This window comes from Macadamia integrifolia, chromosome 13 (assembly GCF_013358625.1).
Source record: "Macadamia integrifolia cultivar HAES 741 chromosome 13, SCU_Mint_v3, whole genome shotgun sequence".
Lineage (NCBI taxonomy): Eukaryota > Viridiplantae > Streptophyta > Magnoliopsida > Proteales > Proteaceae > Macadamia > Macadamia integrifolia.
In genome coordinates, this window is record NC_056569.1 from 11,657,085 (window position 1) to 11,680,527 (window position 23,443).

General features: G+C 37.5%; 3 protein-coding genes, 1 long non-coding RNA gene and 2 other non-coding genes across 8 annotated transcripts; 3 read left to right on the forward strand and 3 right to left on the reverse strand.

Annotated features, from left to right (window-relative positions):
- Positions 1–394: 394 nt before the first annotated feature.
- On the forward strand, positions 395–1,717 carry LOC122058673. Of its 2 annotated transcripts, none has more exons than XR_006133865.1 (4): positions 395–530; positions 687–769; positions 867–1,107; positions 1,329–1,717. It is a non-coding gene; the product is annotated as an uncharacterized LOC122058673 (long non-coding RNA). The 2 variants fall into 2 exon arrangements; XR_006133866.1 differs by having other exon boundaries at positions 413–488.
- Positions 1,718–2,461: 744 nt separating this feature from the next.
- On the reverse strand, positions 2,462–2,579 carry LOC122060329. Its single transcript, XR_006134349.1, has one exon. It is a non-coding gene; the product is annotated as a U5 spliceosomal RNA (small nuclear RNA).
- Positions 2,580–4,741: 2,162 nt separating this feature from the next.
- LOC122059431 (MA3 DOMAIN-CONTAINING TRANSLATION REGULATORY FACTOR 2-like) lies at positions 4,742–8,785 on the forward strand. Of its 2 annotated transcripts, none has more exons than XM_042622210.1 (4): positions 4,742–4,905; positions 5,369–5,792; positions 6,177–6,271; positions 6,478–8,785. In XM_042622210.1, the coding sequence occupies exons 2-4, from the start codon at positions 5,588–5,590 to the stop codon at positions 8,275–8,277; spliced, it is 2,100 nt and encodes a 699-aa protein (XP_042478144.1). In that variant the 5' UTR covers positions 4,742–4,905; positions 5,369–5,587; the 3' UTR covers positions 8,278–8,785. The 2 variants fall into 2 exon arrangements, with proteins under 2 accessions (XP_042478144.1, XP_042478145.1); XM_042622211.1 differs by lacking the exon at positions 4,742–4,905 and adding an exon at positions 4,951–5,101.
- A 2,478-nt stretch (positions 8,786–11,263) lies between these two features.
- On the forward strand, positions 11,264–13,756 carry LOC122058888. The gene is made up of 2 exons (XM_042621583.1): positions 11,264–11,709; positions 13,424–13,756. The coding sequence occupies exons 1-2, from the start codon at positions 11,368–11,370 to the stop codon at positions 13,634–13,636; spliced, it is 555 nt and encodes a 184-aa protein (XP_042477517.1). The 5' UTR covers positions 11,264–11,367; the 3' UTR covers positions 13,637–13,756.
- Positions 13,757–13,851: 95 nt separating this feature from the next.
- LOC122058887 (ABC transporter A family member 7-like) lies at positions 13,852–21,639 on the reverse strand. Its single transcript, XM_042621582.1, has 19 exons — positions 21,441–21,639; positions 21,171–21,280; positions 20,730–21,078; positions 19,515–19,603; positions 19,277–19,424; positions 19,060–19,179; positions 18,836–18,969; positions 18,420–18,581; positions 18,088–18,250; positions 17,868–17,993; positions 17,678–17,758; positions 16,802–17,160; positions 16,521–16,721; positions 16,291–16,400; positions 16,088–16,172; positions 15,499–15,621; positions 14,747–14,852; positions 14,561–14,649; positions 13,852–14,188 (listed from the first exon to the last, which is right to left on the reverse strand). Exons 2-19 carry the CDS (start codon positions 21,234–21,236, stop codon positions 13,904–13,906), a joined length of 2,796 nt encoding a protein of 931 aa, XP_042477516.1. The 5' UTR covers positions 21,237–21,280; positions 21,441–21,639; the 3' UTR covers positions 13,852–13,903.
- Positions 21,640–22,668: 1,029 nt separating this feature from the next.
- Positions 22,669–22,886, reverse strand: LOC122060299. Its single transcript, XR_006134327.1, has one exon. It is a non-coding gene; the product is annotated as a small nucleolar RNA U3 (small nucleolar RNA).
- Between the last annotated feature and the right edge of the window lie 557 nt (positions 22,887–23,443).

Below are 23,443 nucleotides of genomic sequence, written 5' to 3' on the forward strand. Positions count from 1 at the left end.
TTTTTTTTTTTCTTTCTTTTAATGATATGAGAGAGAAGTCCGGATTAGCTTCCACATGTAAGTTAGTATTTCTTTGGTTAATATAAGGCTCACGTGTGCAAACTACCAAACTATCTGGATACCATACTGATACCCAAAAGGAAAAATTTGCTGCTGTCTAAGCTGCAGCTACTGCCAAGGGAATGGAATCTCAAGGGCAGGTTTAAAAATAGGAGGGCATTTTGAACCTGCACCCTGGGATCCCATTTCCTTGGCTGGTGCCAGGGGTCTGCCAACCCAGGCAGCAGCCAAGTGTCCTCTCTCTCTTATCTTTTGTCCGATAATTCTGCATTTCTTACCTATTGTCTGCATCTCCATAAGGGACGTATTCCTTTATTACTCTTAATCTCTGAATCCTGTCTCTTTTTGCCTCTTTCATTTTGTAGTCGCATTTCTCAGAAGGCAAGCTATCAATTCTCTTCATTACAGAAGGGTTTCTCAATCAAAATGTCTTCTTTTCTTTAAACTTTAATTCAATTTATATTCAAGTGGTGATCTTTATCTCAAGATCCCTATTTCCTTTCATGATAAATAATTTTGTTCTACATTGAATTTAGTTTCATTTATGACTCTTCTTCAATTTATTTTGTTCAATCTCTGCGGATTTGTTTTAGGCTTCTTATATTGATTTTCTGTATCTCAATCAGGATCTACAGAGAAAACGGTTCAATACATTTCAAAGAACAGCTTCATAGGCATCTAAAAGAAGTTCAGAGGATTGAAACATAAGGTGCGACAATGGAGATATAGAAATGTCTCTAAAAGCTTCTGTGTCTAAAGGGTTGATTAGTTGTCACTGAAGAATGGTATTTCCTGTGGTCTTTCAGAATTAGTAAAGCTTAAATCGGTGTTCATTTTCATGTATGATGGAGTTGAACAATGAGATTCAGCCAAAGGAGAAAGGGGAACCACTCCAATCTGATTCAGAAGGTGTGGATATTCTCTCTGTTTCCACAAAGTCACCAAGGTCCTCCAAAGCTCATCATGGAAAGCATAGCCCTAGAAAGGGGAGTCCAAGCAAACATGATAGGCATTCACATTCTGGAAGAGATGGACGTCCGAAAAAAGGTTCGCCGTGTCCTTGCTACAATTTTGATATAATTTCAAAGCTCTAGAATTTGATTATTTCAAGGTTTTTCATCATCAGCATCATCTCATTTCTCCCCCTAAACAGAACCTATTCTCTCTGTTTCCTTGAACTGCATTTTACTTTAGTTCCTATAGATTGAAACAAGTAGATTGGTGCTTTCATTTCTCGCTTAAAAGAATGGTTCTTATTATCTGTGCAGGTGGCTCTGGTGGAAAAGGAACATGGGGTGGGTTACTTGATGCAGAAGATGCTTAATCCTTCCTCCATGGAGCTTCCTTATACGTGGAGGACCATATAAAGATTGATCAAATACAATTTCCTGTATAGAGATTCATCTTTGTCTCTCATCCATTATTTTAATAACTTAATTGGCATTGCTGGTCAAACATCCACCTTTGCAGCTCCTTGTTTCTCAGTTTGCCCTTCACTGTGTAGTGAAAATTGGCTCATTAATTTCCTTTTTTTTTTTTTTTTTTTTTTTTCTTGTGGGAGGAACTGGACTCCTTACCTGAGAGAGTAAATGTCAACTTGAACTTCTGTATCAATCCAAATATTACATACACTGGAAAATTGTGTGATTGGATGACATATCACCCTCTCTGTTTCATTCTTTTGAACAGTATAATTTTAGAGAGGGAGAGAGAGAGAGAAGTTTACTGAATGCTAGCTCACAGCCTCACATAACCCATTCTTTACATTTAGATTTCAAGAACTAGTGCTATGCAGCCATGTTACATGGGCTACAAGCATCTCTAACTGTGTTTACCAGACATAATAATGACTGTCCTTCATGATAGAGGCAGTGCATAAGTATCATTGTTGTTGACTATAACTGACCATACATGAGATATTGAATCAATTACCACCTGCAATATCATGGAAACTGAAAACAAGGGAACTAGAAACATAATTAGCTTAAAGAATTTCCTCCACTATTTTTAAAACCCATTTCGCTTCACTCCCTTTTCTTTTACCTGGAAGGAGCCAAAGCCTGAACATTTCATGGTTTAAGTTTTCTTGATCAACTCTTTACACCCCCTCCCATCTCAACCCACAAAATAAAATGAAAGATTTTGTTGGCCGACTTCATATTAGGTGGGAGATGATTGGACCTCTTTGGAGTTGGAAATATAAGAGAACAGTTACATCTATACGATTACCAGTTTCCCATTAGTTGGGCGCAACGGCAGTGAGAAGTCCCCACAGGCTCGCATACTAACCATCCTCAGTTGAATTCAATGCCTAAACCCAAAACCTCTCCCCCAACATATAACCTCAAGGGCATTTCCTCGAACATTTGAAGAACAATCTTTTATGACTATAGAATAATAGGGTCTCACCAAAAGGAAGACCCTTCAAAAATTAGCGTATGCCGTTTTAAGGTGGCGAGCACACGGTATTCTTTAGTAAAAGGCGAAAGAATAGTTCGCTCTGTGCTCACCACACGGCTGCGTGATTTTTCAAGTTGCAAGTGCCCCATTATATAGAGCTCTCTCACCTTTTCATTCTCCATCCCAAGCCGATGTGGGATTAAATATTAAATGCAATAAAATCTCACACCACCTTAACTATAGAAATAGAGGAGCATCGGTCCCCCATCTTATTAGACTCAGATTGTCTTCAGCCCCTCTGATGGTTAGGAAAGAGCCCAGCTATATGCAATGGTTGGGAATCCCTTTGGGTGCATACCCAGATTGCTCTTAACCTTTGAATGTGCATCGAGCTCTCTCCCGCACTAGAGATGATTTGAATCTTGGTTGGGAGGCCGAGAGCATTCGGGTGTGTGAAGGCCTCTCCTAACTGTCGGATGCTCACTGGAGAGGCTATAGAGGATCTGGATCCAATTTTTAGATGCCTAAATAAATGAGACCCAGTGTGTTCATATGTCGTCACATATTTGAAAGAATCAATTCTATAGGTTGCACCAATCAAACAAATTCAAAGAAAAAAAATAAAAATAAAAAGTCAAATGGTTTATTCAATTTCTTGAATGCAAATTCATCAATTTCTTAAACCAATTTTGTAAATATTGTATCAAAGAAAAAAAATAAAAGTTTCAATTTCAAGGGTGCATTCTTGTAAGGCAAAAGTTTTTCTTCACCAACGGTTAGGGTTGTCAGATGGCTTATTCTAAAAAAGAAAAGAAAAAATAAAAAAAAAAGTCAAATGGTTTATTCAATTTGATTTTCGATTGATGTAATTACAGGAAAGTTGTTTTCAGTCCAAAAGCACAGTCTATGCCAACATCCCCTATTTTATCTCTCTCCACCCCCAACCAAAGGGCAAGAAATCTTTTCACAAGAAGATGAGAGAGATACACATGGGAGAATTGGTGTAGGCCAAGCTCCCTCCCAGACAGAGTTCTTTTCCCATAATTTTAATATTAAGGTGTTGTTCGGTTTTGATTCAGTTGATTTTGTATTCTTTCTAGCTTTTATAATGGGAGTTCTTATCGGTCTATTATCAATTTGTTACTGGTCCAATTTCATATTTTCATATATATTAAAAAAGGTATTGGTTACCTGACACACATGAACTAATTGGGGCGAATGGAAGGATATGTTTAAATAAGGAGAGAGAATATGTGGAACCATTTTCTTGAGAGGGGCATGCCAAAGAATTTGCACAAATACGTCATGTGGATCTTTTTTTCAATAAAGAAATGGGAAAAAGAAACTTAAGAGGTAGCGTGGCCTCTTCGTCCAGACACAAAGAAAGGCAAAATGACCACCCGCCCCCTGGTGATGCTTCTACATATGCTCCTGTTGGCCCCCATGTTGGCGCAGGGGCCACGTTGCCTTTTAGGAGATCCTCTCCCAAAAAGAGAAAAATGATCATTTTTATTGGTTTTTTGTTCTGGATCACTCCTACCAATTGGTCCATTAGGTTTTGATTTTGCATCAATTCCTAAAAGCCCAAAACCGAACAAGATCAATAAGACATTGGTTCAATTCGAGTTTTTTGGTCAATTCTGGTTGGCCCACTCTCTTCAAGCTGATAGTTGACATCCTTACCATAGGTGAAGAAATCCCACCACTAATATGCTATAATAACCTACTCTACATACAAATATTTGAACTCCCCTCCAACTCTTTAGAAGTTCCATCCGAGTATTAGAACCCATGGGTGACGAAAAAAACTTAGTCTATTTTTGCAACTACCACAATTCGAATCAAAATAGAGAGCGAAAATAGAGAGCGGATCAAGTCCTTATACAAGAACAATTTTAGTACGAGATTAATTCGAACAAACAAAATCCATCCAACAATAAACTCTGTAGTGGATTCCATTTGTATGGATCAACCCGTATGAGACTGGTTCTTGATTCCCGTAGAACCTGATCCGCATTCATCAAAATACTACTTCAAATAGTTTCTTGCACCAACAACGTAGGTGATGCTTTCACGTACTGGGAGTTGATCAAGTTAAAAACACTTTCGTACAGCATGAGAGGAGTCCGGGTTAGCTTCCACGTGTACAAATTACCGTACTATCAGGATACCGTTGCTTGACCAACGTGTTTCCCGGGCTTTCTGTTTTGAAATTTCAGAGGGAAGCCCTTAGCCTCTCTCTCTCTCTCACACTTAGTTCTCACATTTTGTTCGATAATTCTGCATTTCTTACCTAAATATGTCTTTATCTCCAGATGGCACGTATTCCTTTACCACTCTTAATCTCTGTATATCCTCTTTCCTTTTGCCTCTTTCATTTTGAATTTGCATTTCCCAGAAGGAAATCCATCGATTCTCTTCATTTCAAGAGGTTTCTCAATCTGGGTATCTTCTTTTCTTAAACTGTGATTCAATTTCTACTTAAATGGTGATCTTTATCTCGGAAGACCAAATCTGAAGTCTTTTAGTTTTTCATGATAAACTATGACGATTGAGAATATCCCTCTTGCCTTTCATGAATTCATGATCAAATAATTTTGTTCTGGATTGAATTTAGTTTCATTTATAACTGTTCTTCAGTGTAAGTCCTGATAGAATAAGTTGCTTCTCTGTATCTCTGTTTCCCTACCCTCAGTTTGATAATTTTCATTATTTGTTCTACATAGTTTTCATACTTGGATTGGTTTATTGATTATTGAATATGATTGAATTGAAATTCAGTTTTAAAATCACAATTCTGTCATATTGTTTGTATTTAACGATTTATAGAATTCTGAGATCACTTTATTTTGTTCCATCTCTGCGGATTTTTTAGGTATCTTATATTGAGTTTCTAAATTTCAATCAGGTTTTACAGAGAAAACGGTTTTAACACATTTCAAAGAAGAGTTTCGTAGGCATCTAAAAGAGGTTCAGAGGATTGAAACATCTTCGGGTGCAACATTGGAGATTTAGAAATGTCTTCAAAAGTCTCTGAGTGTAAAGGGTTGATTAGTTGTCATTGAAGAATGGTATTTCATGTGGTCTTTCAGAACTAGTAAGCTCATATTGGTGTTCGTTTTCATGTATGATGGAGTTCAACAATGAGATTCTGCCAAAGGAGAAAGAAGAACTGCTTCAATCTGATTCATCAGGTGTGGATATTCTCTCTGCTTCCCCAAAGTCTCCAAGGTCCTCCAAATCTCACAATGGAAAGCATAGCCCTATAAGGGGGAGTCCAATAAAAAATGACAGGCATTCACATTCTGGGAGAGATGGACGCCCGAAAAAAGGTTCGCCATATGCTTACTACAATTTCGATATAATTTGAAAGCTCTAGAATTTGATCATTTTCTGATAGTATGTTGTTCACCATCACTGCCATCATCTCATTTTCTCCCCCTAAACAAAACCTAATATGTTTTGATCTGGTCAAAGTATATTGAATCTCACTTTAATTCCACCAGACTGATTTGTAACTTGTTTCATGATGTTGTTTGTATGCACCTCTCTCTATCTGTCTTTGCATATTAATCTCACATCAATTAAAGGGGAGGATAAATCTGGCTTTGAGCATTTTTCCTTGAATTGCGTCTTTCTTTAGTTCTATAGATTGGAACAAGAAGATTGTTGCTTTCATTTCTTGCTTAAAAGAATAGATATTATTATCTGCACAGGTGGCTCTGGTGGAAAAGGAACATGGGGTGGATTACTTGATGCAGAAGGAGGTTATCAACTGGATCCAAATGATCCAAATTATGATAGCAATGAGGTATCTAGTCAACACTTGAAATTCCTCTCTTTCTCTGTCTCTCTTCATGCACCTGTTTTTGGTTCTTGTGTGTAAACACCCTTCTATGGATAAGAACATCTTCACAAGACCTGGAGAGCCCATTTCTTTTCTGTTTGTTTTTGAGTCATGCCTATCGATGCTTGTGGTTATGTTCATCTAATATTTAAGTAACTATATGGTCGCAGGAAATCAACCAATTACACAGAAACAAATCAACAAGAACTTTAGAGGAGTACAAAAAGAAGGCCACGATAATAGTGGAGGAATACTTTGACAATGATGATGTTGTGTCAACTGCAGATGAATTAAGAGAACTAAACATGCCAAGCTACAACTACTATTTTGTTAAGAAGCTTGTCTCCATGGCCATGGATAGGCATGACAAAGAGAAAGAAATGGCTGCTGTTCTGTTATCCACACTTTATGCTGATGTTATTGATCCTCCACAATTTTACGAAGGATTTAGTAAATTGGTTGAATCGGCCGATGATTTAGTTGTAGATATACCTGACGCAGTAGATATTCTTGGTTTGTTCATAGCTCGTGCTGTGGTAGATGACATACTTCCTCCTGCATTTCTATCTAAACAACTGGACTGCTTATCCAATGATTCAAAAGGGGTTGAAGTCATCAAGCGAGCTAAGAAGGGCTACTTATCAGCTCCACTGCATGCTGAGATCATTGAGCGCAGATGGGGAGGCAGCAAAGGTAAAACAGTTGAAGATGTGAAGGCTAGGATAAACAATTTGCTGATAGAGTATGTAGTAAGTGGTGACAAGTTGGAGGCGTGCAGGTGCATCAAGGATTTGAAAGTGCCCTTTTACCACCATGAGATAGTTAAGAGAGCCCTTATAATGGCAATGGAGAGACGGCCTGCAGAAGGCCTGCTTCTTGATCTATTGAAGGAAGCTGCTGAAGAAGGTGTAATTAATTTGAGCCAAATATCAAAAGGATTTGATCGGCTAATAGACACCGTTGATGACTTATCACTTGATATCCCAAGTGCAAGAGAGCTGTTGCAGTCCTTGATCTCCAAGGCTGCTTCAGAGGGCTGGTTATGTGCTTCATCTCTGAAGCCTTTCTCGTCTCAATCACCAAAACCAATAGAAGATAATGCTGCACAAATTTTCAAGGTGAAGGCTCAATCTATTATCAAGGAGTATTTCTTGTCATGTGATATTTGGGAAGTAATTAGTAGTCTAGAATCAGAGAACGAAACTTCCTCTGCAGAGTTGAATGCTATTTTTGTGAAGAAGCTGATAACTCTGGCAATGGATCGGAAGAATAGGGAGAAAGAAATGGCTTCTGTCTTGCTTACTTCTCTGTCCTTTCCAGTGGATGATATTGTAAGTGGTTTTGTAATGTTAGTCGAGGCTGCAGATGACACAGCGTTGGATATCCCAGTTGTTGTTGAGGATCTTGCTATGTTCTTAGCAAGAGCAGTGGTGGATGAAGTCCTGGCTCCAAATCATTTGGAGGAGATCGGAAGCCAGTGTGTGGGGCAGGACTCAATCGGGAGCAAAGTGCTAAAAATGGCACGGTCATTGCTACGAGCTCGCCTTTCTGGTGAGCGTATCCTGAGGTGTTGGGGAGGTGGGGGTAGCAGCAAGCCTGGATGGGACATTGAGGATATCAAGGACAAGATTGCAAAACTTCTAGAGGAGTATGACTCTGGTGGTGATGTACGGGAAGCTTTTCGTTGCATAAGAGAGCTTGGTATGCCTTTTTTCCACCATGAGGTGGTCAAGAAGGCAATGGTGACAGTGATGGAGAAGAAGAATGAAAGACTGTGGGGTTTGCTGAGTGAGTGTTTCAGTGTGGGATTAATCACTCCAAATCAGATGATGAAGGGTTTTGGGAGACTGGCAGAATCACTTGAAGACTTGGCTTTGGATGTGCCTGATGCTGAACAACAATTTGCCCATTATGTTGAACGGGCTAAAGCTGCAGGCTGGTTGGATATGTCATTCTCCGGTTGCAACTAAATGCATCATTGGTGAATGGCTCCTGTTCATGAGACTGGAATTTAAGGTTTTGGGCAATTATATTTAGCCCCTCTCTAACCTTACATCTCTTGAAGTGTCCAGTTGCTGGACCATGTTTTGCACTGTCTTCCCACTTTTACATAATTGACCCCTGATGCGAGACACCATAAACTTAATGGTTCTAAAGGGTATTCTCTTTAGAAAAGTTGCTATAAGTTTGATTGTTTATGACTAAGAAGATCATCAAATAGTTTGAAATTTAAAACGAATATTTTCATGAAAAATGAAAGGGTCTCAGGATTTGCAGTTCTTTTGGTACTTGCTATGAAGAGCAGGCTTGAATTTGCTGAAGATAAAGGCAGTGATGAACTGTGACAGTATCTCAGGGCTTTCTGTCAATTGAAAGTCATTGTAATCTTGGACTGTTACTTGTGCTGATCTTCCTTATCAGTTACTTGCTGTTGTATTAGTCTTTCCACTTACAAATAAATATTTGGGTTGAAACGAACTGAAATTGTAAAATTTTCATTCAGTTAATTGCTAAAGTTGTTCAACAACAGCTGCCATAACTTTTATCTTGCATTGAGAACATATGTTGTCTCTTATCTCTTCAGAGTGATCTGTTCCTCTGGGATTATTTATAATTAATGGACTTCACAAAAAAGCTTTGGATGGGTCTGGATAGAACATTGACAGGGCTGAACTTGGATATCTCCAATGCCAAGTTGTATGAACCTCTTTCTACTCTGATTACCCAAAAATATATAGTAGACTGGAATCAAGTTTTTGATCTAAATAATTTGTTATGTGAAATCTCTTCATAAGAGCAGGAAATAATTATTGACTTCACATAAGAACAAGGAAGCTGGAAACTGTTTTTATTGAAATCCTTTATCTCTAGTTTTTTCTATAAATTTTTGAGAAGGAAATTTATTAGAAGGAAGAAAAGAGAGGACATAAAATTACGAAATCTAGCTCATGTTCTTGCAGCAAGATTTCTTCTTATTACTACTTTTGTTTGTCTCTAAGTTGGAATTATCTTTCTGTCACATATTTACTACATAAATCGAGGTTAGAAAAGCTTAATTATACATTTGGCATTTTCTCTCTCTAGAACATAAAAAAACAAGGCTGGAGGAAGGATCCCACACTGCCAAATGAAAGAAAATTACAAGAAACATCAAGTTCTATGCAGAATGTTGATCATTCAAGGACATTATAGCAAGTAGTCGTTATTGTTTCCATTCTTCCCTTTTCGCTCATTATCCATAAATGAACAAGGCAAGTAGATTTTCTCATGCTAATATTGATTCTGCTACATTTTGTGTGCCCATGCATTGCTTATCCTTTTGGCAACTCACCTGCCCTCTCTTCTTCTTTTCTCACTGTGTGAAACTTGTCATAGCTTCGTTTTTCAGTTGTGTTGAAGTTTTGAAGTTGAAGTCAGTTGTAAGTGCACTTATTATTGTTGTAGCTGGATATCAGTTCCAGGAGATCACACAACATGGGCCTTTGCTAGGGATTTGTGATGAGACTGAATACCATTACAAAGAAGGATGTCTGCTACTTGAGTTGTACCCTGTAATGTTATAGAGTCAATACTCAGGTCATAAGTACAACCCAAAAGAATGGATAACACAGAAAGAATGAGCCCTGAGGCATATACCAAGGTTGTAAATCAGTATAATCTATTATACTGTTCTTTTTCTATTATCTGGGAAACAGAAAGGGGTTTAACTTGAAGATTTATTTTATAGTGTCATTCTTTTGGGAAGCATTTCTTTGTTTTATAAGTGATTTTGTGATAAATGGATACATTCTATAAATAATCACATAAAAAAATGAGGAAGTGATTTTAAGGATAAGAAGTGTAAACTTTTTCTTTTCTTTTTTTAAATCAGGAAAGTAGTATCCACTAAAAGAACATAAACATTCAACCTCAAAACAAATGACAACTATAACACTATATGGTGGAGAAGCAGAATTTTTATGGTCATAAAGCAACTGGAAGAGAAAAAAAATATCAAACTTGTTTCAATTGCCATTATAAGTAGAGTTGCTCCATATAATCATCTTTTCACAATCATCACAGATAACTGATACAGACATGCAATCTCCATTATATGTCTTCGCCTTTTATGTAAGGGATTTGGCGATTACAGTACTCTCTGATTGCTTGATCTTTCCTCTATAGAGCTTCCTTATTCATGGAGTACCTTTGTAAAGATTGATCATATACAATTTCCTATGTAGGGATTCATCATTTGTCTCTGATCCATTATTTTGAAACTGGATTGCTATTGCTGGTCAAACCTAGTTTAGTTATAAGAATCCACCTTTGTAGATCCTGAATTTCTCAGTTCACATAACCCATCCTATATTCATGGATTTAGCTTTTAAGAACTAGTGCTTTGCAGGCATGTTACCTGGGCTGTAACCTTCTCTCACTGTGTTTACTACACAAAGATTGTTTCAAATTGTAGCTTTTTCTGTGATCAACAGAACAACCACTATGCTAAAAAACGCAGGCAAGAACAATATTCTTAGATGTGTTAAGCTGCCAATCTTCGAAAAGAAAAGGGATTTTCTTATTAATAACTCTTAAGAGGTCAAATAATTTGAAAATCTTATTTTTTAAGAGGGGATTTCCCATGATGCCCAAGAACTGTGTCTGAAAAATCCCATTACCAGTTTTGGAGGAGAGAGAGAATGTGGGGCCTCAATTATTGTGAGAGGATGTGCGAATAAATCCACACGAGGTTGGTATGTGGATCACCTTCTCCTTATTTTTAACATTTTTAGTATAACATTTTAAGTGAAAGTAAAATCTGTCATTTCACATGTCTACTTGAAGCACGCTATAAGCAGATTGGGAATCAGCAATTCAGCATTGACCATTCCTACCGATTCATTGGGTTTTACCGAATTTTTGACCGATTAGTATCGGGAATCGTCCCTGAACGATTATATGCCGATTCTGAATTTTAAAACCCTGGGAGTAGAACCACGGATGGCACTACTCATGCCTCGTTCTACTCTACATCGGTGTCTTCGCTGCCTGGAACGGAGGAAAGAGAGAGAAAGCAGAGAATGGAGAACGACAGCGAAAGAGAAGAGATAGAGGAGAGCTCCAAAAGCGGCCATGGATCTTCAAAGCCTAATAATTCCGTCAAGACCAAAGTTCCAGAGGTGGAAATCCACCTCTTTCGAGAAGGCAAAGGCCCCATCGATGTCTTCAAATCCAGCCTAGGAGGTTGGGATCAGAACCAGTTGGAGGTCGCCGACATTCTTGAGAAATATGGTTTCAAATCGATTTTTGCCTTCAATCCTGAATCGGGAAGAGGCGTTTCTATCCGTTTCAATTCTCGAAATGGAAGATCCATTCTCCCTTACACAGATGGATCCGTGATCTTCATAGATGGAGAGCCAAAGGTACTTTACTACTATTTCCGTAATTTGCTTTCTTTCGATTGTTATCAATATCTATCTTGAATCTCGATTATTGTATATTTACTTTCCTACAAATTAGAAGATCGAGGCTCTGCGTTATATAAAAATCAATAAGCCCTTTTGTTTTGATTACACACATAACCATGGAGATTATTTTTTATTTTGAATATTGATAGATGCTTTCTCAAATTTATTAGCGTCAGTTTGAAATAAATCCGGAAAATCAGCGGATAGCTTTAAACTAATCTCATGATTCCATGGCGTTGCCAATCAAATTATGAGAAAGCACTTTACTTCATTAAGATCTCAATTGCCGAAGCTTAAAGACTTAAAACGGCTTCCTATAAAATATAGCAGCAAGTATCTTATATTGCTCTTCTTGCACAGGAGGATAGGGAAGCATGTGTAGAAAGTAGAATCTGAATTTTTACCATTTGTTATTTTTGGATAGCTAGATTACAGAATAAGAGCATCAATATGTTTCCTTTTGCTAAATCTATATTTGGGCAGGAAGTGTCAATATTTACTTCAGTGACATCCATAACCTGCATAGGAAAACCAGATTAAGTAAATAGAATTAAGTCTTATTGATTGGTTATGACTCATAGTTTAAGAATTTCTACTCTCATTGAAAGATTAATTTCTGTATGGGAGATTGATTAGAACATAGGAATTACATTTCATGTGATTTAAGTTGTTTTTCTAGTGATTTAGATATCTGGAAACATTGAAATTATTGGGTTTCCCCCGTCCTCTTTTTTCTGTTTGGGGGGTAAAGATTGACTATTAGGGTTTCCCTATTCAAATACCATTATTGATTTTTCCCCTGGTATTATTCACTCAATTGTCTTCTATCAGAAGCTACTTTTTCAACGTGCTGATCAAGAGCTTCCAAAACAACACACAACTTTGAAGATAATGGGCTACCAATCTGTGCGCCTTATGTGTTAATGGGGTGCCAGAGGAGGGGGGGGGGTGGGGTGGGGTGGGGTGGGGTGGGAGGGCTTGACTATTACGGTTCCCCTATGCAAATGCCATTATTGATTTTTTCCCCTGATGAAAATTCACTCTATTGTCTTTGATAAGATGCAACTTTTTCAACTGGCTGATCAAGAGCTTCCAAAACAACCCACAACATTGAGATAATGTGCTACCAATCTGTGCGCCTTATATGTGTGCGGAGTGCCAGAGTGGGGATTGGATTAGAATAGGATTAGCATTTAGATTTCTGAAATTGCATCCAATTCATGCCAGCTGGAGCTGGTTCGATTTATTGAAATCGTTAAGCAACATTCCAACCTTAATCACTTTGACATTTCTCCACCCAACTAATATGCAGGTTAGGTTAGGCTTGACACCCATTATTCAAATGGAAACAATTTGATATGACCAGTCCATTGTCACTAATATCAATAAAGTGCCTTCTTTAGAATCTCACCTTCATTATGAGGAATAAGTTCTCAACAAATGAAGACATTTTGTTTAATTGTGAAACAATCTGATGTATTTCTGGAAACTTATGCTTTAATTGACCCCATTCAAAAAATTCATCCATGTTTAACTGATATGATGTTTGTTACCATAATGATCTCCTTCTTGAGTTTTGGATAAGTTATTTCTGGAGTAAGAATGATTTTTGCATTCTTTTCACGTAAATGAAGTATATATCTGACTCAGTTATATTCACTGATTACAGGACTCACTGGTCAAACCTATAACCAAGATCGCGGCGGGGATAGCTTTAACGACCTTTTTAATAGTAATCCTTTTCAAGGAAACTCCTGACTGGATGAAGAGATTTAACATAACAGGTGGGACCTTCCCTCCATGGGTTCTGGCTTGTGCAGTTATAGTTTTCACTCGACTGAGGAAGAGAACTAGGGACATGTTGAAAAGGTATGGCTGGTGAATAGATGTCATTTGCACTTTTCTGTGATCTGTTTTATTCATGTTCCCAATGGGAGAGCCATACACAGATAAACGGTGTAGCATGAGACGCTTCATACTAAAACTTTAGTTAATTGTTCAATTGGTGGTCTGTTTTCTGGCCCTTTCTTCTGATATTTGTATACAAAACTGTATCCTGTCTCTTGAAATAATGACAGGATGAAACAACACTTATTAATAAGCAGTCAATCCTACTAATTCTTTGCACACCAAAAAAAAAAAAGTCCTACTAATTCTGTGCGCCTTTGGCAACTTTGATGAAGACATCTTCCAACGTGGTGTCGGTTAAACCCCATGCTTGTACAATGAAATTCTTCTTTGCATTCTCAATTGCTCTGAAAACGTGTGCAATTTCGACATCTTGCTTTGGTAATTCGAACTTCTGTGTGCCTGATATATGATATATCCTTTTTGCGTCCGGAGAGAGCCTGTGTACCATTTCCTTTACATCTTCTTCATGAGCAGAAGAGGTTGTCACTGTTAAGATATAGATCCCTCCATATCTAGCTTTTAACTGTCATTGCATGCAAATATATTAGCATTTTCCTGAAAGTTAATATGATATCTCCGCATGTAGTAAATCAGTATCAAGGTATTCTCACAAATTTTATATGATTTTAAGGTTATGAAGATAGGAAGTGGCTTAATAGAAATGAAGGAAATGGTTTAGGTTTCAAGTATCAAGGTATTCTGTTCTTCCATTAACAGATTTCCAATATAATTTTGGAGAGAAGGCTCTCACAATCTGTTTCCTCCCCCTCTCATTAAATATGTGGTCTCTCTTTCTCTCTCGTTAAATATACTGTTTCATTCCCAGTTATTGGCTTGGCTTATAAGTTGTACATATGGCTGTATGTGACACTGTTTAAAAGGTAGGAAAGTTCACCTCATTCGGGTTAGCAATGCACCGAAGACTGCCATCGACAAAAATTCCTATCCTGTTGCATAGAGCCTCTGCCTCTTCCATTGAATGTGCTGAAACCATTAATTGAAGCTTATTAACATCAATTCTTAGACACGAAAGAGAGAAGTAAATTGAACTGTTATTTATGGGGGAATAAAAGCATCTTACTTGTGAGAATGATTGCTTTCCCTTGCTTTGCTTTTTTTATTACTTTCCACAAGCTGTCTCTAGAAGCTGGATCTAGTCCTGTGCTAGGCTCATCCAGATAGACAACCTAGTAATGAGATAAAGCAGGTTTACTTGTCAAATTTCAGTAATATCTTCAGGGCAAGAGAACTCTGCCAGTCTGCGTAGGAAACACCAGACCGGCGAGCCAATAAGAGGGTGCACAGGAGCATATTCACCACAAGTCAAGGGAGGGCAGCAATCTTTTTGCATTCTGTACAGTCTGCACATTTCCTGTGCCTGACTGGCAGAGTTCTTTTTCTCCATCTTCAGGGGGGAAATGTTTTCTTTCTGGGATTGTGGCCTCTGCACTAGTGCCCAGCCAATGAGAGCACATGCTCAGGCATGGATCAGGAGGGGTGCAGTGATCATTTCGGACTCCTTGTGTCTGGGTCAAGGGGCACGTTCCCGGAGAGAAAACACGTCCCTTATCTTGAGAGCATAAGATTGTGTCCATCGTCACTGTCTGGCCCAACCACACCAAAAGATGCATCTACTGAGGGGAGGAACCGTCCCAGTACATAAACCCAAGACCTTCTCTTTATGTGAGAGACGTAGGATTATTGGAGAGGGAAGGTCTTCCGGTAAGGTGGTCAATATCATTAAATTATGATCTATTCTTCTTGTTTGCTCTCACCATGAGGAAGAAGTATCAGGGTTCATAAAGCTTAGATGACTTTGTCTGGACTCTATACCTTAGGATTTCCAAGCACTGAAATGGCAACACTAAGCCTCCTTTTCATGCCGCCACTAAATTTTCCTGCTTGCTTATCAGCAACGGTAAATAAATTTACACCCCTTAATGATTCTTCCACAGCCTGTGATAATGAACAAAGGGAAAATCATGTTAGCACAAGGCAATTTATAACACATAGTTGTCACGGCGTTTAAACAACCTTAGGTATTGGAGGATGCCTAGACGTAAGGCAACCAAGGCGCCTGGATGCCACGGAGATGTCAGCCTTAACAACTATGCCCTTACGTTCTCACTGGATATTATTTAGTCCTCTCTGCGAGGTCTTGGAAGGGGCCACTGCTTTGCTTAAAGCAATGGTAAAAGGTTTGGATTGCCAGAGCAAATGCCAAAAGTTAGGACCAACTCCAAACTCAACCCTCTCGAGACCCGCATAGAAACCTAGTAACAACCTAAAGCACCTGAATGCCAAGAACAGTTGAGCAGATTAAGAAGCCAATTAGGCAGGTTTCTTTGTACAGAAAGGGGAAGCCAAAAGAAAAAAAATAAATAAATATAAACACAAGGATGAAAAATGGATTTTCTCTTACGTGCGTTAATTCATCGCCAGTAAGGTTCTTCAGTCGACCATAAAACAGTAGGTGCTCTCGCGGAGTTAACATTTCCCAGAGCAAGCTGCATTGGATTTTTACCAGTTATGGAATGGCAGCAAGAATCTATGAAGCAAAGTTAAAACTCTCATCTATTTCAACCAATACATGATCTGAAAATTCCTAATATAACCATTTCTTACTCATGCTGTGGACAGACACCCATGCTACAATACACTTTATCCATTTCATTCCTTAAATCAAACCCACTAACAAAAGCATTACCAGCAGTGGGAGTTGTAAGACCAATCATCTGCAAACAACCATAAGACATATTTACAAGGGTAAGTTTAACATCAGATAACATGACTCTGGACCTCTAAATTCTAAAACCATAAAAAATTTGGTGTTTATCAGTTTTCTCACAACTAACCATACTGATGAAAGAAGTTTTTCCTGCACCATTTGGACCAAGCATACCAAGGCATTCTCCTTCAGGCAAAGCAAGAGAGATTTCTTTTACTGCAACTTTCTCAGGGTTTCCATCTCTACTAGGATATACCTTTTGGAGTTTGTCAACAATCATAGGATAGCTCTTATAAGGCTCCTGCATTAGCTTCTCAACTACTTCCCTCTGCAAATGAAAGTGAATGTGAAACAACAAAATGAACATATTAAAAAGGTAGACTGACGACGCCTGAGATAAAAATTTACCTCATGATAGACATCATTCTTTTCCATATTGACAAGCACATCGAACCCTTTTCTATGTGGGTCGTCTAGAGGAGTACATGAACAGGTATTAAATTTGCGACTCAGGAACCATAATGGGTGTTTCTTGACTCCACTGCCGACTGAGACAACTTGATCCAAGTAATATGCTAACAAAAGCAGTACTATCCATTCAATGGTCATGATAATTATCACCGATTGCAATCCGCTCTCACGCAAATCCTTCCAACTCATTCCAACGCCTCCGGCTAATTGAGCATCAAAGGAATATTGTCCAAACTCATGTAGCCCGCGGAATAAAGCAAAAGGAGGAAACACCTCCAAAAGTAGAATGAGGGATTCTGCAAAAATAGTTGTTAAATTGGCTAACATACACCAATATTCATACTCTATTAGTGGTTATGGCCTACCCATCATGTGTCAAGTTCTGGTTGGAAGGATTCTTTTAATTCTCATTAAAATTATGGGTTGAGCATCTAGAGATGAGAGCAAGAGCTGAATACTCAACCTCTGCACAACCTGTTCATTCACCGGTATCACAATGTATGTTCTTCAAGTTTTGTCTGTTAAGTTCTTGTTTGTTTGGGGATACAATACTCTGTTTCTGTTATGCAGCCAGCTCTATAGTAATCTTACAGTAATATATTTTATTATCTGTAGTGGTTAGTTGGGTTTGGTATTCATGTCAGGACTTGCTACTAATCCCAGCCTGTCATATTTGTATTGCAGTTTGAAGAGGGCTCAGATTCACCATTAATGGATCCCACCAGGGTGATTTATAGGTTTAGAATCAGGCTACCACACTGTTATCAAATATATAAACAATCAAAAGATTGCAAAAGGAAGCAGTCACTTTACCATGGGTGGATGATTTGACCATATTCACAAAAAGAAAGGATCCCAGAAGTGCAGAGCCAAACACGAATAAGAATCCAAACACTGCCATTCGTAAATTATCAGTCAACTAAGGAGGAAATGGAAGTCATTCTGAATTATATGAAATTGTTTATCATCCAGGATCATCATGTAAATTTTTAATTATTCAAACCTGCAGCAGTCTTTAAATCTGAAAAAAATGTGGCTATAAGAAACGTAAGTGCAATCTGTAGGTTCATATAGACGAAGTAGAAGACAAACTGAATGCCATAGCTGTTCATTGTGAAGGATTTTAAGTCTGTAAAATGAGGATCGTTTTGGTTAGATATGTTTCCGAGGAAGGATAAATATGAGGAGAAATGTTTTGAACCAGTTTTTGGCATTGAATTTACCTACAAGTGTGGCAAACAATATAAACAATATTGTGTAGACAGTCGATATAATGAGAAAGTAGGAGTAAGTAATTAACCAGTAAGAACCATCCCCGAGTCCATGCATCTTCATCATGATCCTTAGTTTATTCTCCTTTTCATAAACTAGGTTATTCAACATAACCTGCATCATTGTTAACCAAGAAGCTTTATTGTATAGCTCATTTTATGAACAAGGAATTTATTTTCTGGAAAGCTCATGTAGCTAGCTTATCACATAGTATATAAAAACTGAAAGTCTGAAGCCATTGAATGTTCAAAAGAACATTAAGATTATAGTTTCCGGTAAATACCGGAATAAGTAACTGAAAGATCCATGCATAGAACAGTGGTCCGGCAAGAGCAGAAATATCCAACTTCGGTGTTACTGATAGAGGTTTAGGCATCTCTGAAATGAACTCGAGAATCACCTTTGACTTGGTACCTCTCAAGAATTGGAGGTAGGAATTTGAGGCCTACATAGTCATTTGAGTGTCATCAGTATTAGAGTGGCAGAATAACCAACATAAGAAATGTCAAAAGATTAATCTTTAAGAGAAGATAGAGTGGCAGATTTGAGGTATTGGAGTAAAGGGAAGATCGAATCTTCAAGAAATCAAACAGTCTCTTTATTGCATTTCAAGTTTTCATGCATCCATATAACTCTTTAATCATCCAAATTCAAGAGTCTGTGCTACTCAAGCTTAAACACCTCTGCATCTAAGCCTACCATATTCAAAGCCTTCTGAATATGTGTCATGTTAACCGGTGAGGTACCCACTTCAGAACTGTCATCTGTGTGAGTTGGATTATACCAGACTGTTGTGTTGAAGTTATGATTGTTTGTGTTCAGGAAATCAAATACTGCAACAGAAGAAAAAAAAAAAAGTTCATCAATCAACAAAGATGAAGACTGTTTTGATGTTCATGATCAAGCCTGTATATGCATCCAACCTCCTAGAATCTCATTTGTCAGCTTATTTTTGGATTTGTTCCGAAAGTTATCCACTACCTCAGTAGTAATAAGGGAAGAATTACTTCGCCATAGTTGTTCAGCTTGCAAGCATCCTAATTCTGGACCAAACCCGGGGAAAAAGCATTAGAACACATCATGTGATCTTACTGAGAAGGAATTTTTATAAATATCTGGAATTTAAACAGAGTTTAGTACTTTGAGGGATACGCATTCTGCCAAGTTCACCAGTTGGAAGTACAAGGTCACTTTTGGGTAAGCAATCTGCTTGAACTGTCACTAAAGGTGTGTTCTGAAAGAATGCCATATCAAAACCATTTGTCTTTGAAGCCCCCGTATCACTTGCCTGAGGATTGAAGAAACAATTAGTTGATATATATATATATATATATATAGAGAGAGAGAGAGAGAGAGAGAGAGAGAGAGAGAGACTTACTAGAAGTATATCCTCTGCAATTCTCAGTCGATCTTCTTTGAATAAGGAAGCTGAGTATTTGTTTGGTGGGAAAAGATTCCTCGCCAATCCTGGTTTATTTTTAAAGATAAATGTAATTCTTTCTTGTAAGATCCTTACATATCAACCAACAAAAATGCATGAAACATCATGATGAAAACATTGACTAATTAATGGGAATGTCTGAATGACACCTCAACATCTGTATATTCTTTTAATTGTTTCTTGTCTTATTTTCAAAAGTCCTTTAAGATAAAAGCATAAAAGAGTTTTCAAAAATAAGTTGAAAGTGACATATCATTTCGTTGCTATCAAATGTGTCATTTTTATTTCGAGCACATATGAAATGACACAATTACCCTCATTGAAAAAAAAATAGTGCATTATCTGAAAACTTGAGGGGTGTTAATAAAAAAATCCTTTAATTATAATAGTATAAGTGGATGCTTTTTTCAGAAATCAGATTAGGATCTTTTGTGAATGCTTGAACCCATATCTTTGGTGTAGGTTAGTGCATACAAACCTCAACAGATTTATGGACCTCTGCAGGTATATGGTCTTCCTTTCTCTTTCACAGTAGTTTCAAAAGAGATTAAAAAACATATTTTTTGGACAACTATAGAGGATTCATCAAATGTGAGGGAGAGCCTTGTTAATTTAATTTGCAGGGATTTTGCAGATTTTTTTTCTTCTTTTGAATGAAACTTGGAAGGTTTGACCAAGACACAACTACAGTATAGAGAAGAGGTAGAGAGGATATAGAAACGCAATCCTAAAAGCGATGCAGAAGATAATGGAAAAAAAAAGAACAAACAATGCACACAAGTTTATGAGGTTCGGCAAGATTGCCTATATCCTTGTTATCAATGTAGAATAGGGTTACAGTGCTCGTCCTCATACCTCTCAAAATTCCTTACAGAGAAAGTAACTCGTTACAAATATATAAACCCTAAGAGTGGCAATACTCGCTGGATTAAACTGCCATGAATACAAAACATCGTACACCAACAAAGGAAACCATACTCCACAAACATGAGTTTTCCATCATATGAAACATTAGAACATTATTAATAATCAGTTAACAGAGCTTTTATGATGTTTACTTAGCTAAAACTTTAAAATGAAAAATGGTAACCCTGCAATAGATTTCTTTCAACCTGGTCTGATAACTAAGAAATGAGTTGCACTTGTGCTTACCCTTTCCTAATGTCATGTTAGCACCAGTAAGCAGCATTTGTGCAGGACATGATTCAAACTTCTTGCATCTTTTCTGTAACCCTTCAGGTAATTGGAACAGAGGTGGCCATCTTCTTGGTTTTATTACGGGACAGATATTCATGTTGTTCATGCTCTGCACGATCCTGTTTATACATTCCATATTGCATTTCTCTGTAATTTTCTCTGGGGTGGAGCAATCACATTGACACATTGACATAGCACCCAGCTTATCTGAAAATGAATTAATAACCCTCTGGATTTGGGAAAGCAGAATACACATAATGATTGGGAATGCCAGAAGTTTCAATATCATCCCTAAATTGCGTTTCTGTGAGATGGAAATCACAACAATCAATCCATTTAAACCAAAACAACACAAAAAGTTGAAAATTTTAAAGTAAAAAAAGGGGGAAATCTAACCTGGTAACACAAGTTTTTCCTCAACAGAGCATTAGCCTGTTTCTGGAAACTCACAGATTCCACCATTTTGTTCTTTCTTTACTTCTAGACCTTCTGAATTCTTGAATTACCTGATAGATTTAAGCAACACAAACAGAATTTCTGTGTCCCAATTTAAACAAGAAATATACAGAGATGCAAATGGAGATTTAATTAATGTAAAACATTTGAAGGGTTCTTTTCAATCTTTAGATGTTACCAGTTCCCTTGAAAGGTGGTTGTGGGTATTACCTGTTTCTCTTTGAATCTTCTTTGGCATTCTATTCGCTTCGTTGCTCTGATGATGACATGACAGAGCTAATGAGATATTAAAAACTGGTTTCTCTTTCTCTTTCTTTTCTGTGTTGCAGGTTTTCTTAACTTGCATTTCATTATTCATCACAAAAATTAAACTTCCACCCACTTTCGATTAAAAACAGAAGCAGCTAAATTGACCTATATCTTGCATGTACCAACTGAAGTATGGTGAAACGGTTTTATAGGAGCTAGGAAGGGTCATGAGCGATAAGAGAGAGAGTGTTTAGTCAAATCATGATCGCCAAATAGATGGATAGCCATCCATCCATATCAAGAGGAGAGAGAGAGAGAATGATGCAATGGATAGTTGAAATCCAAGTTTAAATTCGTATTCGTATTCATTTAGGGGAATTTGTATCCAGTGTCTTAAAAAAAACATTCATATCCAATCAATGGGTATCAAGATTAAAATCCAAATTATCTGAAAAATCTAATCTAATTAAATAAACAATTAATGATTTTGAAGGTTCTTCAAATTTAAACAAGTTCTAAAGAAATAGAAAAAGAGCTAAGACAATTTAGAAAGATGAATCAAAGAAAATTGTATTCTGGACTACACAAGTCAAAGAATAAATGGATGATTGAAAATCCAAATTCAATCTATAGTTGGATGCAATCACATCCGATTTGAATTCAATTAGTATCCGATCCGTTTTCATCCCTAGACAACCATTCATGTGGTTAAAAAAATTTGTTCATTTTGGTTTTATAAATTGAAATTTTATTTGATTCGATTTTAGTTTTAAGCTAACAATAGTTGGCTTGAACCAAATTGAATGAATTGTAAACCGAACAAGAACTGAATCAAAACCATACTAAACCCTGAAAGGTTAAAACACAAGTTCTAAAATTTAATTTTGCACTTTCTCTTCCACCTGTCTTTGACTATCTACTCTCCTCTTTTGTAGTTATACACTTTTACTCGTTTCTTAATTTTCAGCTTTGTTTCTTCAAGGCCAACAGGAAACATTATTGAGTTTCATAAAAATCAAAGAAATGAACTAAATTATTGAGGCTTTACACGAACCGAATGAAACCGAATTCAATTTGCAAGTTGCAGAAGCATAAGCAGATGGGAAGAAGAGGGGGATTGCGCCCAGGTTGCAGAAGCAAAAACACAGGAAGTAGAGTCAAGAGTCTTAAAAACAAAAAGGGTATTTGGAGTCTGTCAGACAACCATTCGACCACCCCATGACTGGAACCAACCATGGGAACGATCCTCTACGGTTTGATAAGTTTGAACCAAACTCATCAGGACTGTTAATCACGCTCTGATCGAACAGCCATATCTCATCAACCAGACTTATGTTCCTGTCTCCTTAGAACTCAAGGATACAGAGGTACGAGCCTATAGAACAGATCCTGTTCAAGTAAGGTCGTGCAAATCAGTGTTAAACACGTACTTAATAATTGAATTTTTCTCTCCTATATTATCGATGTGGGATTTACTTTCGAAGGAGGAAAAATATTAAAATATTAGGAGTTGCTGGGAAGCCCTTGTCTTGTCTCCATTATCAGGCCAGGTTTCCATCCTTTGCTCATCCGTGTTCAGGCAAGTCACCTCACCTCACCTCATTCACAAGGCAGGATTTAACCCAAAAATTTCCTAAAGGCTGTATAGCAAAGGGAGCCTATGCTCATATTTGTGGGGAAAATGGAGGGAGAGAAATTATGTGATCATTTATTGTTCTAACCTGTCTTTGATTTTCCAAATCAATTTCTTTCAAACTCTAGCAAATTGAATGGTGCTGATCCATGTTCCCACCATTGATTGTTAATCCCATTAGGTTTCTCTGTAGGATAGAGTTTCAAAGATAAATATCGTAACCGGTTTACCTTCGCATGCAAACATAAAACAAGGTTTTAAAATTCAGAATTAGGCATTGGATCAGCCCCTCCATCCAATTCTGATTCATGCTCATTGGAAATCAGTCAGA

Coding starts and splice junctions, on each gene's coding strand:
- LOC122058888 (XM_042621583.1), top strand. CDS start 11,368: ATGGAGAACGACAGCGAAAGAGAAGAGATAGAGGAGAGCTCCAAAAGC. Junction 11,710..13,423: donor TCATAGATGGAGAGCCAAAG/GTACTTTACTAC, acceptor CACTGATTACAG/GACTCACTGGTCAAACCTAT.
- LOC122059431 (XM_042622210.1), top strand. CDS start 5,588: ATGATGGAGTTCAACAATGAGATTCTGCCAAAGGAGAAAGAAGAACTG. Junction 5,793..6,176: donor AGATGGACGCCCGAAAAAAG/GTTCGCCATATG, acceptor TTATCTGCACAG/GTGGCTCTGGTGGAAAAGGA. Junction 6,272..6,477: donor CAAATTATGATAGCAATGAG/GTATCTAGTCAA, acceptor ATATGGTCGCAG/GAAATCAACCAATTACACAG.
- LOC122058887 (XM_042621582.1), bottom strand. CDS start 21,236: ATGGTGGAATCTGTGAGTTTCCAGAAACAGGCTAATGCTCTGTTGAGG. Junction 19,425..19,514: donor TTGCAGAGGATATACTTCTA/GTAAGTCTCTCT, acceptor TTCAATCCTCAG/GCAAGTGATACGGGGGCTTC. Junction 14,853..15,498: donor CAGTGCTTGGAAATCCTAAG/GTATAGAGTCCA, acceptor TCTCATTACTAG/GTTGTCTATCTGGATGAGCC.